General features: G+C 38.1%; 1 protein-coding gene across 6 annotated transcripts in view; it reads left to right on the top strand.

Moving 5' to 3' along the window:
- The window catches only part of LOC105486802 (Ral GTPase activating protein catalytic subunit alpha 2), a 318021-nt gene that overhangs the window by 75387 nt on the left and 225383 nt on the right, over positions 1–17251 (top strand). For all 6 annotated transcript variants that reach the window (XM_011749858.3, XM_011749855.2, XM_011749856.3 and 3 more), the window contains exons 8-13: positions 28–166; positions 1874–2073; positions 5571–5798; positions 11367–11534; positions 12601–12738; positions 16454–16602. In XM_011749858.3, coding sequence (XP_011748160.2) covers positions 28–166; positions 1874–2073; positions 5571–5798; positions 11367–11534; positions 12601–12738; positions 16454–16602 — 1022 coding nt within the window. The remainder of the gene's footprint in view (positions 1–27; positions 167–1873; positions 2074–5570; positions 5799–11366; positions 11535–12600; positions 12739–16453; positions 16603–17251) is intronic.

Genomic DNA, 17251 nt, shown 5'->3' with positions numbered 1-17251 from the left:
ATGTTCTTTTCCACATATTATCCAAAGGCTGCAAGCTTGGAGTGGAAGAATAAGGAGAATCAAGATACTGGTTTTAAATTTCTTTTTACATTGTTTCGAAAGTATTATCTTCCTCATTTATTTCCATCATTTACTAAGTTAACAAACATCTACAAACCTGTACTTGGTAAGTACTGTTGGAGCCGTGTATAGAGGATATCCAAAGGAAAGCTATGCAGTCTCTTTCAAAGTGACCTTTGATTATTTTAAAGTAAAATAGTCATTTTATTTTTGTATTGAATGGTAACTTTATTATTAGATGTTTAAAGTTTCTTAATAAGTGATTTTAATTATTTGTACCTACTAAGATACACCTCAGCTCACAGCAGTAAAAGGGAACCATGGCTCCTGTACTCAGAAATAATTTGAAATGTATTTATGATATTTTTGGTATAATTATATTGTCATCCTTTAACGTAAAAATCTCTGCATTTCCTAAAGTCTTTCCTTGTGGGTGGTGGCATATGGTGACCTCAGGCTTTGTTCAGTGACTGGAGGCCAGCCCAGGGCAAATAGCTGCCATTGTATGCCTTTTCTTTCATGCTGGGTCCTACATCCAGCTGCTACTACTGACAGGTGCTTATGGAGAACCAAATTTTAGGTGATTGTACAAGCTATGGGCAGTAAGCCCCAGAGGACTAGGAAACAGAAAGGAATTTCTAATTTGGCACCTAATGTTTTTTTCTTCTGTAAGAAATGAGGACTCAGAGGACAGAAGCATCCCTTAGAGTGGTGAAGGTGGGCGTCAAATCTTCCTCTCCCTATTATCTAAAACCGGTAGTTCAAATGAATAATTAAAAACAGTTTTGGAGGGGAAATGGTGACATGAGATGTTACTCTTTTGGGGAACATGGTCACCTGATTCAGTTGTCTGCACTGTGTGTGTTCTGTGTTTGCGTACACACACACACACGCACGGGAAGAGAAGCCAAAACTTGGTGCGTTTTGAAAGATGTAGAATTACTGACTTTTAGGGGCACTGGGACATGTATTTCCTTAGCTATATATATGTGAATATTTTTTCAATATTTGTTTCTGATTTCATATGTACTCTAAATTCATTGTGAAAACATGGTATATTGTTAATATTGCTAGATTAAAAGTTATTTGTTGATAATTTTTCTGCCTTATACAGGTATTCCAGATATACAAAAATTATTAAGATAGAGAGTTGAACTTATGGCAAGTAGTATCTCAAACCCAATACCATATAATTTTCATATTGATTATGGAATTTAAAGAATGAGAAATTGACTTCTTATTAAGTCTTTGGAAAAGGTAGCATTTGATTGCCTCAAAGATGAAATGTGACTTTCTGAATTCTTTTAAATATAAAGTAGATGATATTGATTCTGTTTCATTGGATTCATCTAACGGGAAAAGGTTATAAAACTCTAAAGTTTAGTGGATTTAATCGCTGCAATGTTAGATGTTAAAATACCTAAAATTATGTTTTAAAAGTTCATATATATGTTTACATTTGTTCCAGCTATAAAATTAAATTAGGTATAATGTATGTGAAAAGATTTTCACTATTATAGTCTCATGTAATTTATCAAAATTGTTAAAAATAGTTGTTAGCTTAGTTTTTCCATAGCTGTATATCATAGATACATAAATAATCACCATCACCACCCATTCTCAGTCAGATCACAAGGTGGAATCAGAAAGGAGCCTACCAAAAAATGCCATTTTTAATCATTGAAGTTGTTCATTCTTAATTGCTATTTAGACAACCAAAAATTGGATTTAATTGGAAACCAAAACATTTGTAGGGGTTACATAATGTTATGATTTATTAGCCTAATCAATCATGTGTTCTTTTTTCTACCAGACATCCCCCATTTGAGACCAAAGCCAGTGTACATTACTACAACTCGAGACAATGAGAACATTTACAGTACAAAAATTCCGTATATGGCAGCTCGTGTTGTTTTTATTAAGTGGATTGTAACCTTCTTTTTGGAAAAAAAGTATCTAACTGCAACACAGAACACTAAAAATGGAGTTGATGTATTGCCTAAAATCATCCAGGTATGCTGTTCATCATCTTTTTATCTGTTAATGCTTCTGTAATAAAACACACTGGAACATAGCCAGAGTTATTGATTATCAGAGTTATTGGTTCTTCCAGGTTGTTGGTTATAGGTAAGTGATTTTATTGGCCTACCCTGTCTGTAATGCCGAGGTTTCAGAGGGAGTTGTGAGTTTGAATCACTTGCTGTGCATTGTTAGGATTGCCATGATGATGCAGTCTCGGGAGCCATTCTGAGAAGATGGCTGTTGTGTGCACACTCCTGGTTCCTCCTCATTCTCCTCACTTGAGTACCAGTGGCCTCTGAGCGTGAGAACAGAGGCCTGTCTTGCCTTCACCAAGCCCCAATAGCTGGAAGGCTCTTAGGAAACTGTAAGTGGCCCATGGTGAGGACCTGTGAGGCTGCCAGGCGCCCTCTGGCATCTCAGGAGAGGGAAGTAGATCAGCAGCTCAGGATTTGGGGCTGGCTGTTGAGCAATGGTGGGGACCCTAGAAGAGGAGGCTACCTCTTCCCTGAGGCCTTCAGAAGAGACCTTTCCTTGTATGTGGCCTGCTGTGCTTTTTCTCTCTTGGCCTTGGTCAGCCATACACAAATGGGGGCTTTCCCAACAGGCTGAGTTGCTTAGGGACTTGGTGGAGCACTACCATTTGTGGAGGTCACAGAGCAGCCACTTCACTAAGGGATCATGGTGTCATGTGCTCTTTTGTTTATTGTCCCCAAGAACAGGGATAGGAAGTGTGGTCCACTGACTGCAGATTTGCCGATGCCCTGGAAGTCCCAGAAGTCCGACCTAGGCCTGAGCTGAAAGAATGCACAGACCTGAAGAGGCAGATAAGTGGCTCTTGTGCTTCAAGGTTATTAGGAACCTTGATGGAGAAACAACAAACAGTCTAGAGCATGTGGCTCCTCTGGGGAGAAGTCACTGAAGAGTGAGAGGAGAAACCTATTTTCAAAATCTGAGGGAGGTGCGATTGCAGTAAGAACAATGAAAGACTTGCTGAAAGGAAGTTTTAAGAAACCTTTGAATGTCTTAGTTAGAAAAATTAGTAAATAAAATGAAAATGGTAATGATTATTGCTGAGGAAGAAAATTAGTTTTCTGAAAAAAATCCCACCACAGTGACTAAAAATTTAGAGAGATAGAAATCAGAAATTGGTAGACAAGATCTAAGTACAGGTCCCTACCTTACAAATATTAGGTGGGTGGAAGAAGAAGAGAACGAGAATAATTGAACAAATAATAATTAAAGTTTGTCTGAACTGAAAAAAAAAAAAAAAAAAAAAAAGTCATGCCTCAAACTTAAAGGGTCTTTGAGTCCCAGGAAAAATTATCAAGACACAAACCTAAACAGACATTTGATTTTCAGGAATTAAGAGACAGTGGTATAGGTTTCCAGACAGGTTACTTCAAAGGAATGAGACTGAGATTAGTGTTGAACATCTAATCAAATCTGCAATCCTGCAATCTCTTTCTCTCTCTCCTTCACACACACACACATCCGCCAACAGGATGTCAGTCAAGATTAAAAGAAAGAATCATAAATTAATGGTGTTGGAATAATTGGCTAGTCTCTTACAACATACTGAAGCAAACGACAGATTGATTTAAGGTCTACAATAAAAACAAAATACTGAAGAAATGTAGGCTGGGTGCGGTGGGTCACGCCTGTAATCCCAGCACTTTGGGAAGCCGAGGCCGGCGGATCATGAGGCCAGGAGATTGAGACCATCCTGGCTAAGATAGTGAAACCCTATCTCTACTAAGACTACAAAAAATTAGCCGGGCGTAGTGGCGGGCGCCTGTAGTCCCAGCTACTCAGGAGGCTGAGGCAGGAGAATGACGTGAACCCAGGAGGTGGAGCTTACAGTGAGCTGAGACTGCGTCACTGCACTCCAGCCTGGGCAACAGAGCGAGACTCTACCTCAAAAAAAAAAAAAAAAAAAGAAAAAAGAAAAAAAATGTAAGAGAAGGGAAAATCCAGGAGAGTGTCTAAATTTGGGAAGTGGTAGACTACCTTAGGTAGAAATAAGACCCAGTAGGCTGGGCGTCTGTAATCCCAGCACTTTGGGAGGCCAAGGCAGGCAGATCAGTTGAAGTCAGGAGTCTGAGACCAGCCTGGCCAACATGGTGAAATGCTGTCTCTACAAAAAATACAAAAATTAGCCAGGCATGGTGACAGGCACCTGTAATCCCAGCTACTTGGGAAGCTGAGGCAGGGGAATCGCTTGAACCTGGGAGGTGGAGGTTGCAGTGAGCAGAGATTGTGTTACTGCATTCCAGTCTGGACAACAGAGTGAGACTCCCATTTCAAAAAAGAGGAAAGAAAGAAAGAGAGAAAGAGAAGGAAGGAGGGAGGGAGGAAGCAAGGACAGAAGGAAAGAGAGAGAGAGGAAGGAAAGGAAGGAAACAAAAGGAAAGAAAGAAAAAGAAAGAGAGAGAAAGACCCAGTAGCCATGGAAGAAACGAGGTTTGACTTTATTTTAAAAAAAAAAGTGAAAGATTTTTGTGTCAAAAGACTACATAAGGCCAGATCCAATCAATAGACTATGAAGTAACATCGTGACTGTTAAAAGGGTTAAAGGGTTAAAAGGTACTCTGCTATATAAAGAGTACCCACAAACTGGTAAGAAGACAACCCCACTGAAAAATGGACAAAGGAGATGAGGGTGGCTCATAGAAGGCAGACTACAGGGACCCCTGATTTTATCGGCAGTCAGAGAAATGCAGTTAGTTCTGAACCACGATGAGATACCTTTATTCACTTATCAGGTAGACAAAAATCTGTATGAAATTACATCTAGAAAACGCAGTCATGCTCTTTGATAAATTTACATCACATCTGAAGCGATTGTCACTCAATTCAAAAAAGTCTTAATTAAGGGGTGTAACCTTTCTTTGCATGCCTAAAGTCTTTCAAATGTTTAAAATTTTGTGAATATCTCTTTACGTTAGACCTAAGATTCTGAGGATAAAGCTCAGATCAGCATTCTTCTGATAAAATACCCTTTGAAGATCTTCACACTCCACTGTCAAGCTGCCACTTAGTCACATAAATCAAATGATGCATCCTATCATCGTTGTACAAGAAGTCCCCTGAATTTTCCTATCTCTGTGACCATAGGAGCAAATGCTAAGGTGTAGAGACCTGATGTGATGATAATACAAATGTGTTTACACATTAATTTATTCTGTGGTTTTACAATGCAAATTAAACCTTTTAGATTGGGAAAATTTCCCAGCCCTCCTTTCTGAAACAGCTTAGTAGTTTTCCTTTTAAAATAGCTGAGTTGGGAGGGATTTGTTGGTTAGTTAGAAAATTGGTAAGTACAGGCTCTGGAGCCTGTCATGCTTCAAGCAGTTGCTGGTTTTGGTTTGCTGTACCCTGTGCACGTTGATGGTAACTAGAGTTACTTAAAACAAGGCAAGACTGAAGTTTGGCCAGGTGTTCTTGAGTTGGGGTGAGCATCATTGAGAAGTGTGCTGACTTTCTTCCAGACTGTTGGTGGTGGTGCTGTGCAGGAGAGAGCGCCTGAGCTGGATGGTGGTGGGCCCATGGAGCCAGACAAAAGCCATTCTAACAGCAGCACCCTGTCGGACCGAAGACTCAGTAACTCCAGCCTCTGTAGCATTGAAGAAGAGCACCGAATGGTGTATGAAATGGTACAGCGGATTCTCTTGTCAACACGAGGTTATGTCAACTTCGTGAATGAAGTATTTCACCAGGTTAGAGTGTGTGTGTGTGTGTGTGTGTGTGTGTGTGTTACAAGTTCTTGAAACGGAAACGATTTTGTTTCATGTTCTTTTACTTGTAACACTCCAACAAATAGAGTTGATGAGTTGGGTTACGTTACAGAACTGAATAATAACGAATGATCCCTCTAATCTTTTAATTTGTGTGGATTGCTGTGATTTTTAAATTTTGTTGTTGAAAAACATTTACACAAGGAGGAAAAATTCTGTATTTGAGCAAAATCATGAGACAGATACTTTCATGTTTTTGTGACAAAGTAAACTCAGAATTAGGTGGGAAGAAAGCCATTCCTGAATACCCAGCAACAAATGAACACAGCAAAGAAGAGTCCAGTCTTATTCCCAGAGCCTTAAGGAGCTCTCTGAGGAGCTGGAGGTTTCTGCAAAAACCTTGCAGAGGCGTGTGGCACTCACAATATGATAGAATTATTTATGGCACAAGAGAAGAAGGTAGGTGGCAAGGGGAATAAAAGGAAAGAAAGGAGCAGAGGCCAAGATGAGAAAAGAGGTGTGAGCAAAGGAAGGAGACAGAAGAGGTCAGAAGCCCAGGCTACAGTTAGTGGCCATGAGTGACATCAGAGGTTTGCAACTGGGGTTGACGCTACTCCCTAGGGGACATTGGCAATGTCTGGAAACAGTTTTGGTCATCACACCTGGGGTGCTACTGGTGTCTTAGCGGGTCACAGCCAGGGATGTTGTTAAATATCTTGCAATGCCCAGAATGGCCCCCACCCCAACCATGACAAAGAACTATCTGGCTCAATGTGTCAGTAGTTCTACTGTGGAGAGACAAGAGACTCAGCACTAGCCTTCAACACAGCAAGCAGAGCTCCCACACAGCAAGCAGAGCTCCCACAGATCTGGAGTGTGACATGTGGCCAGTGCCACTTGACTCTAGGTACTGGTGCTCTTGAACACAGGAATGTGGCCTATTCGTGGGTATGTGTATATGAGGTGGAATAGTTGTTTTATCCATAGACCTGAAAAGTAGGTTAAGCCCTTGAATGGCAGAGTGCAGCTGTAGGTGAGGAGGAGAGGAAGAGTCTTGTACATATGAATGACGGGAATGCACCACAGAGAACTTCTTTTGGCGAGGCAAGTTTTTGAGATAGTGAATGATTGGCCCTATCACTTCTGGGACTTTAATTACAAAAAATCAACCAAAAATGCAAGTCTCAACCTAATCCATAGCAGTATAGAGATTTTACCATATTTTCATTTTAATGAAGAACAAATTTTACTTAAGAAAATGTTTGTTTAGTCTGCAATTAACATTCCGCTTATAAAATTTTTTTTTCTGGTTCTGTGGCCCAGCACTGCCTTGATTCTTCTCACTCTCCATGTCTTCTCTGTTTCATGTCTTGGCCACTCTTCTTGTTTTATCCCAAATTACAGGTGTTAACCAAGATTCAGGGCTCAAGTCTTTGCTGTAATTCTACACTTGGCCTCCTTGGGGCCTTTACTGCTGGTCCAGTGCCAGCAACCACTGTGGTATATGTCTCCCAGTCAAGCCTTTTGTCTGAACCTCACTTGTAAATAAAAATATTAACTTCATTAAACAGATTTTTTATACTCATGAAAGATTTGTTACTGGCAGAGGATATACCACACCAGGAGCCGGAAAGCGTAACGCAATGCTGCAGAGACCAGGTACACCTGAGCACGGCTTCAAGGGCCCTCGCTCTGCTGCACAGAAAATGTGCCCTCTCGGGATCATGATTCACCGTCATGAGAGTGAGTTATCTGTCTCAGGGAAGACAGGGCGCAAGTTTACTGAGAGGTCCTTCAGACCTAACTAATCACACGGCTAAAATCAGGCAGAATGACTGAGTAAGCCAGCTGTAGACTCTCAGTGTCTACATTGTCACTGAACAATGTAGACAAGGTGGCCCTGGGTGCCTCCTACACTTGCCTTTTAAAATGGCCATGTGCCATTGCATGTGATGTTCCTGTAGTATCTTAATGATAACAAGACCAAAGCCTGACTCATTTTTTCCCCCTAATATCAGCTTATCCTCTTGACTTGACTGCTTCTTCAAAGGGACCTGTATTCATGTTTGCATCTTAATTTTAATGCTCCTAGGTTCCCCATCTCCCTCTCCTCCTATGACAGTCACTGGATAAGTCACACAGGAGTTTTGCTTGCTCCTTTGCTCTCCATTTTCTTTGACTGTGGTTAGCAGCCGTCTCTTTGGAACTCCCCTCTTTCTGTGTCATCCCTTTCTAGGTAGTACTGCACACATCATACTGCCAAAACAGTTTTTTTTTTTAATAATAGTCCATGATTTGAAAACCTAGCCCATTCCCTACATTAATGTTGTCATATTCATGCTGCTGTTGTACATGTGAAAGGTCCATGGCAACTATTTGAGTTGAAATAGTCAGGGTCCTGGAGTGTATGATCTATAGCAGGGGTCAGCACACTTTTTAAAGCAAAAGGCCAAATAGTAAGTATTTTAGGCCTCATGGATTATCCTGAATGCACCTCAGAGAGACAGAGAGGTGGGAGCTGTGAGAGGTTGAGACCTGGAGGATCTGGTGAGAAGGTCCAATAGGTGTTCACCTCTCCTCTGGCTGCATTATTATTTGCTTACTGTTCTGCCACTTTTGGAAGAGTATCCTACTCTGATTGTGGATTTTTTTTTGAAAGCCTATCAGTTTTTGATATATTTTTGGCAAAATTATTAGTTGCAATACAAATTTAGAATTAGTTTATATTCCTTTGAATTGAATGTTGTCATTAAGAAGTTTCTGTCTTCATCTCTAGTAATGGTTTTCTGGAGGAGGGGCACAAAGTCTTATCTTGTCTATTTTTAATACAGCTCTACCAGTTTTCTTTTGGCTAGTGTTTGTGTGGTATATCTTTTGCTAACTGTTTACTCTCAGCCTCCTCTGTTCATAAGTTTTGGATGTCTTCTTATAAATTACAGCTAAGTCTTTTAAATAGATTTTTAAATTAAATCTTACAATCTTTGTCTTTTGATTGGATCATTATTCATTACATTTAACATAGCAACTGCTATTAGGTTTTAGTCGGCTGTCTTCTTACTTTCTAGTTGTATTGGACCTTCCAGCTCATTGTTTTTAATATCCTATTTTTCTTCTCAAATTAAATGAGTTTTACAGTCATTTGTACTTACTTTAATAGTTAACACATGCATTCCTAACATGAATGCTAGCATTAATTCCAACTTTTACCGTCAGTACACGTTAGCTCTATTTACTCCTCAGTTTATATGCCATTGTTATTATTATGAGTATATAATATGTAGATGTTATCCCTTTCAGAACCACTGTAAAGTTTGTTTCATCCAGTTTTATTCTTTTTATTCATATATATTTTCATAAATATGTTTTATTCATTTAAATTTATCCACATTCTCTTTTTATTGCTTTTTATTGCTTCCCAAATCTCTGACCAGGGAAAATTTCCCTTCTATCTAAAGAATAAGTTTTAATATTTCTCTTAGCTCAGGTCTCCTGGTAACAAATTTCTCATCTGAAGATGTCTGTATTTTGCTTTCGTTTTAGAAGTATTTTATTTCTGGGTGTCAAATTCTACACTGGCAGCCCTCTGCACATGAATCTTTTGTTCCATTGTTTCTTGGCTTCCATTATTTCTTCGAGAAGTCATAGAAAGTCATGTGGCTGCTCCTTTGGAGGAAATATGTCTTTTTTCTTCTGGCTGCTTTTAAGATTTTTCTGATTATCTTTGGTTTTCAGCAGTTTTACCTGTAATATACTTCATATTTATCCTTGTTTTTCTTTGTGCTTCTTAAATCTAGGGATTGATATATTTAACCCATTTTGGCTAAATTCTCAGCCACTCTTTCCTCAAACATTGTTTCTTCCTGCCATCTTTTTTTTTCCTCTTTTTTTTTCCTGCATCTCCAGTCATTCATTGGATAACCTATTCATTGTATTTTCTCTTTCTTATCTGTCTTCTGATTTATCCATTCTTTTATGTCTTCATAGTTTGTTCTAGATATTTTCTTCTGATTTTTCTTCCAGTTTTCTCTTTAGCTGTGTCCATTCTGTCCAACCCATATACTCTGAGTTTTTAATTTGAGTTATTTTATTTTTAAATCCCATTACTTTGGCTTTTGATACCATGATTATCTCGATATTGATATATTACATGAACCTTTGTTAAAGTGAGTTCTGCCTGTAACTGGATCCTGTGGCTTGAACCTTAAGGGCAGTATTAAAACAATCCCAGCAACTTGAGACCGAGACCTGGATTTGTGGCTAACTTTGTAACCCTGGAAGAATTATCTCTGGTGCTGTAAGCCTCAGTATCCTCATCTGTGACATGAAAGCATCTGAGTATGGGGTACCTCTCCCTCTTGTTCCCCTCAAATATGGAAAGAGTTCTTAAAACTGATAAGCAAAAAGCAAATGCATTTCTCCTTTAAATTCTTTAACATTATTGGAATCTTCTCACATTAAATCAAAATTGCTGTATGGAGATGTGTAAGGGAATTCCTTAATGTTAAAAAGTTCTTATAAATATGCACAATGCTACAACTTTGCCATAGGCTCTTGTTAACATTGATAGCTGAACTCCTTAGTAACCTGATAAATGTGAAACAATTGTTTCTCAAAAAAATAATAATAACAAAAAAGGAAGGAAGGAAGGGAAAGGAAGAAGGACAAAAGCAAAGAAAAGGAGAAAAAAAAAAGAAACAGAAGTCCTGATTTGTAACAGATGCTGACTTCTGTGGTAGAACCACTCCCACTGTGGCTGATTCAGGCCAACACCATGACATCAGTGAACATGGAGATGAGAAGAGGTGGGCACAACTGGTTGCCACTGGCTGTACTAGTATGTCCCTTCTAACCTATTTCTGATTTGTTGGGAAAAGGTCCAGGTTGTGCATTATAATTATGTTTTGTAGCCAATTGAAAGATTTCTGTAGGTATGATTTGGTGATTTGGTTATTTTTGTAGACAAATTATTCAGAATATAAAAGTTATTTTTTTCTTTTTTCTTTTCTTTTTTTTTTTTTTTTTTTTTTATTGAGACTGAGTCTCACTCTGTTGCCCACGCTGGAGCGCTGGAGTGCAGTGGTACGACCTCGACTCACTGCAACCTCCACCTCCTGGTTTCAAGTGATTCTCTTGCCTCAGCCTCCTGAGTAGCTGGGATTACAGGTGCATGCCACCACCCCCAGCTACTTTTTGTATTTTTAGTAGAGATGGGGTTTCGCCATGTTGGCCAGGTTGGTCTCGAACTCCTGACGTCATGATCCACCTGCCTTGGCCTCCCAAAGTGTTAGGATTACAGGTGTGAGCTACCACGCCCAGCCTATAAAAGTTATTTTTAACTGCCACTTTTTAGGGCTCTCTTACGAGAATGTCTTTGTTTCTGCTGGTAAGTTTGGTGTGCACAAAGATTTGTGGCCCTTTGTAGTATATTTATAAGCTATGTGTTCCAAAGGAAAGTGAAATAAGTGATGGTCATTGGAAATGTCCGTGATGCTGCCCTATACTGATCTGAGTTTGTTTGTAGTTAAAGGGAGTTTTCTCTTTTCCTTTCAGGCATTTTTGTTGCCTTCCTGTGAGATAGCTGTAACAAGAAAAGTAGTTCAAGTGTACAGAAAGTGGATTCTCCAGGAAAAACCTGTGTTCATGGAGGAGCCAGATAGAAAAGATGTTGCCCAAGAAGATGCTGAAAAATTAGGATTTTCTGAGACTGATAGCAAGGAGGTAATTTTTTTCACTTGTCTTTTGAGTTGAGGGTAAATATATTTCAGTAAAGTATACTTGCTCAGTCAAGAGTCTTGTCAATGGGACAAAGGCTTCCTTTTATCCCATCTGATACTTCGGAGTTGCCAGGTTCTGTGAGGGTCTGCCTTAGAGAGTAGCTTCTGTACTCCCATTCTAGATTGGCAGTCATCTCCTACAACTCTAGCCAGGGCCATCTGCGTGTTGCATCTTTGTTAGTCTCTATCGCAGGAGAGTTGTTTAATAAACCATCATATTTTACATGTCTCTTTGTGAGACTAAAAAAATCACTGCCTTCTCCTTGACTTGTTTAAATAAATATCATTTGGAGAAACTAAATTGAGAATGTTTGGGCAGACTTTTCTTGTGCAGTGGCCTGTACCAGGAGCAGCTGGGTGTTACCCCTGTGAAAGGAGTAACCAAACAGCAACGTCCCTCTGCTTTAAGCCTCGCTGAGTGCTGGCCTCCTGGAGGGACCGCTGCCCATGTTAGATAAAGCTATAGGTTGGATAAATCCAAAATGACAGAGTGGAATATCTTCCTGAAACGAAAGAAACTTAAGTGATACTTATATTTCTGGCATACTATTATGAAATTAATTTAAAATGTGTAAAGTTTCTCACTAGAGGCATATCACTTTAAAATAATCTGTGTTAATTCCATAATTTTAATTTTTCAATATTGGTGAAATCATTTTAATAACTACCATGAGATCTAAATGAATATGCTACATATCATTTATCACTTATTTTAAAGCAAATTATCACTCATTTTAAAGGTCTATATTCCATGCTCACTCAGTCATTGGACAAACAGAACTCATTCTTTCAGCGCATACTAAGTGCTGAGCACTATTTTAGGTGTTGACCATTGAGTGGGGAGCACTCTACCTCCTAGAACCTATTTTCATGTGAATCCTGGTGAGTTTAAGGAATTAATTATGCCAACTAAATATAACTTAGTTTATATAATATAATTATATTTATAGTTAAATGTAAGTTAAACATGTGCATCTTCTACTCTGTTAATGGATCATTATCTTCTGAAGGCCTCGTCTGAAAGTTCTGGTCATAAACGATCTTCCAGTTGGGGTCGCACGTACTCCTTCACAAGTGCAATGAGCAGAGGGTGTGTGACAGAGGAGGAAAATACAAATGTGAAAGCTGGCATCCAGGCTTTGTTGCAGGTATGTGGCTGGCCAGAACATGAAGACCCTTCCACCGCCTACAGCTGGAGCCATTTTGTCTTTTTATTTATTGGGGATAATGTCATATAAATATGGTGGTATTTGTAGCCATCTGTTAGTAAACAATAAACAGCAGTTTAATTAGTTATTAAATTCTTATTCTGAGTTCTCTTTCTAATTCCTACCCACAATTTACAAAAATTTTTTTCTAGTCAAAGAAGACATAAGAACTGATTGCAGTCTTTTTGAGATTATTATATAGTGAATGTGAAATGACTGAGATTTAAATCTTTAAATTATCTTCCAAACACACATGAATAGTTATCTGGGCTCTTAATTTGCAAGACAAGCTTGGTGATCATAAAATCTTTTAAGTAATATTCCTCTTAAAATTGGCTGTGTTTACAAAGAAAAATGACTGATGTAGTTTTTAGATTTTTTTTTTAATTATACTTTATGTTCTAGGGTACATGTGCACAACGTGCAGGTTTGTTACATATGTATACATGTGCCATGTTGGTGTGCTGCACCCATTAACTCGTCATTTACATTAGGTATATCTCCTAATGCTATCCCTCCCCTCTCTTCCCACCCCACAACAGGCCCCAGTGTGTGATGTTCCCCTTCCTGTGTCCAAGTGTTCTCACTGTTCAGTTCCCACCTATGAGTGAGAACATGCAGTGTTTGGTTTTCTGTTCTTGCGGTAGTTTGCTGAGAATGATGGTTTCCAGCTGCATCCATGTGCCTACAAAGGACATGAACTCATCCTTTTTTATGGCTGCATAGTATTCCATGGTGTATATGTGTCACATTTTCTTAATCCAGTCTATCATTGATGGACATTTGGGTTGGTTCCAAGTCTTTGCTGTTGTGAATAGTGCCGCAATAAACATACGTGTGCATGTGTCTTTATAGCAGCATAATTTATAATCCTTTGGGTATATACCCAGTAATGGGATGGCTGGGTCATATGGTACATCTAGTTCTAGATCCTTGAGGAATTGCCACACTGTTTTGAATGAATATGTGAAGTAGAACTGACACCATTTGAGAACATTTGAAAGAGCAACTTTGGATCATTACTTAACCTCCCTAGAGCTCAGGATTTTACCTCAAAAATGGGAATTGGGAGATTTCCTCTCAGGTCTCATGTAGCTTGAAGAGTAAGTGAAAATACAGGGTGCCTCTCATTCCCCGCTCACTGCGCCCTCACCCACCACCCTTCACTTCATCCACGTTTGGAGATGTATCACTTAGGCCTCCCATGTAGAGGCCAGGTGTGGAGTCTGGGGAAAGTCTGGGAATGACATGCATGTTTCTAGTTTTCTGTCATCTGTTGATAGGATTCGTTTTCGTGGTATCCTTTTTGTTTTCAAGTGAATTAGCAGTTTAATGTACCATACTGATGAATTTTCTCACTTTGCATTGAAAACCCACACATAATTTTGAAGTTAACTTAAAAAAGTTGAGATAATTTCATTTGTGCATCTTTTGGTGTAGCTCATAAATATGACCTGCATCCCCATCAGAGAAACACTTGCAGGAGTCCTTGCCCTTTGTCCCTCAGTAGCTCCGTCTTTTAGCTAAGGGGATCTCCAGCAACAGTCTGTGGTGGTTGCAGGTGCCAGTGATCTTCTGGGTTCAAAAGAGTGCTTTTTATTTTCTGAAAGGATGAGTTACATCTACAGTAAGTCCTCACTAATGTCATCAATGGGTTCTCGGAAATGGTGACTTTAAACGAAGTGAGTACAGCAGGTCTTTGAGTAACATGGTTTGATTCAACATCATTTCATCATAATGCATCATTTCATCATAATGTTCGTGAGAAAATAATTTTCTTTTATATTTTGCTTAAAGTCATCATTTCCAACAACCTATCAATGACGTTAAATGAGGACTTACTGTCCTTGCCTGAACTGAGAAAAAACAATTTCTATTTTATTATATATAGTGCTACAGTTAAAAAAAGTATTTACTTTGGATTTAAATAGTTAGTTTTGTTCTTGTATCTAATACCTTGGTCCTTTACTTTGTTTATTAAGAAAAAGGGCCAAATGGAGGTTTGATAAGATAGTTATTTTCTTTTTTTCTCCAACTGTGTCTCAGATGTTCAAGAGATAGTAGTTTTCTATAGTTGCTTTTGACAAGTGCACTCTGGACATACTAATTTAGTTTATTTTTACCTTAACTGATGCCAGCACATTAATAAGAAATACTCATGCAGTACCTTTGATGTTTTGTAAAAAGTAAAAGTATATAAAGACTCCTTACATGGGAATGTGCAAAAAGTTTTTAATTCTCATTCAAGAAGCCAAATATATTGAATTAAAAGGATCTGTGTTGCAGTATATCATCTGTGGCATACTTCTTTCAAAAACAGAACCACTAAAACTGCTGTAATCAAAAAGCTCTTTGTTTTTGTTTTTCTTACTCAAAGACTAGTAAATTCTTCATGACTGAAGTTATCATCATCAACTATATTATAGTGCTTATTTAGTGATTTTTCTTAGAAAATTGGGACATAATACCTTTTAATCTTACTAAGATAACTTTAAAGGCTGTGAATATTTTAGTTCACCCACTTGACTTTTGATGTGAATTTTAATTTGGTCAGATTGTACATTTATTTTGATATAACACTTTAAAGAATTTTATTTATAAATGAGCTAGACAAGCTCCTTCATCCTTTGAGTTTGTGTTGTTGAACACAAAGGAGATGTAAGAGGGAATGTACTAAGTATATGGAGCAGGTCCGTCCTCATACCAGATTGACAACTTAGAATATCTGCAGATGATGGGACACTGGTGTCAACTGTATAAATGGAAACGCACCATTATTTTGCTGTAGTGACTCAAAGCAGTAATAGTATGTGATATCCTGGATCAGCGCTTCTCACATTTTTCTGAGATACCCCAGAAGGTAGAGAACAGTGAACTTGTATGCTAAAGGTCTGAGGCAGAGGGTAGAGTAGTTGGCTGATTTTCTGAATTGTTTTTGAAATGTCAGCTTTTAACCTTAAGAATTCACTTAGATTTTGTATGCTACTGCATAATATATCTTTCATATTTAAAAAAATAGGCTCCTGGAAGACGTGTGATGTCAATGGCTTCGTCTGTTTCTGGGCACATCACAGCTGCTTGAGGTTCTTATGCCTGTTGAGTGGTGCTGTCCATTGCTCCTGTCAGCAAGGAGTTCATGCTCTGGGAGACTCAATAAGAATCACATAGTTCTGTCTGACCACTGTCTGGCCATCTGTCCTCTTCTCCTCCCATTTCCCCACTAAAGTTTCTCATTCGTATGCAACAATCTTACTTTTTCCCCTTGTTTTCCTTTTTTTGTTGAGGGGTTGTCGAAAAGAAGTCTTCAAAAGCTTTTCTGACTCATAAAATTTCTGTAGTTGCAATATTAATATGTAATAGTGATTTTTTCATTTTCCCCTAGGGAAAGGCTTTTCAGGTGTCTCAGTATTTAAGTGATTCTAAAGGGTGAACTAAAAAAAATTTTGCATATGTGTTGGTACCACTTGCCTTAATGAATTTTTGCCTTATTGTGAATTTATATGTTGGTACCACTTGCGTTATTGAAATAGAATCTTTTGGAAATAACTGAAAAGTGATTTCATTGGTAGAGTGAAATTAATATCATCTTTAAGCAAAATTTATTCAAATGTTTATGTTCAGTTATATTTTCTAATGTAAAATTGTTGATTTTAAGGTATTTTTGACGAACTCTGCAAACGTCTTTTTGTTGGAACCATGTGCTGAAGTTCCTGTGCTCTTGAAAGAACAAGTTGATGCTTGTAAAGCTGTTTTGATTATTTTTAGGCGCATGATAATGGAGCTTACAATGAATAAAAAGACATGGTGAGTTTCTGTCAAATTAATTAGTATTGTAAAACAGATGTTTCTGTTTTTCAACATCATTACAATGTTAAGGCTTGCATTTGTTTAATGTTTTTACAAAGTTAACGACAAAATGTCTTTTGTAACAGTTTCTGTGAATTATGAAGAAGGTAGTTATCCAGTACTTTGATAGATCAATTATTTTCATTATATTTTTTAAAAATGTCCTTGAACAATAAGTATTTTACTTAATAGTGGATTTTTCCTTTTAAACTTTCATCAAACATACTTTTGTGGAAAAGCAGCAACTGGTGTCTTATAATATTCATCATAAGCTCAGGAGAGTTTGTTAATTGCCCTGAAATGCTGTCAGCTGATTTTTATTGCTTCTAACTTGATGTTTTAAATTCATTTTGGAAAAACAATTATTTTAAATGATAAATTATCAGAGACTAAATACAAAGTGCAGTCAAAAATCTGATCCTGTTATTAAAACTACAACAACGTTTTTTTCCTTTTCATCATTGTTTTTGTTTGATGTTTTTATTTATAATGTCCCTATAGGTAAACAATGCATTAGATTTTTTTTTCCTGCTCTTCTCTTTTTTTCCTGCTTTTCTCTTATTTGAAAGTCATCAGCCGGGTGCGGTAGCTCACGCCTGTAATCCCA

The sequence above is a fragment of the Macaca nemestrina genome, chromosome 15 (assembly GCF_043159975.1).
Source record: "Macaca nemestrina isolate mMacNem1 chromosome 15, mMacNem.hap1, whole genome shotgun sequence".
In the NCBI taxonomy this organism is placed as follows: domain Eukaryota; kingdom Metazoa; phylum Chordata; class Mammalia; order Primates; family Cercopithecidae; genus Macaca; species Macaca nemestrina.
Note: the sequence above shows the minus strand (reverse complement) of the source record. Positions and strands in the feature narration are given on the sequence as shown.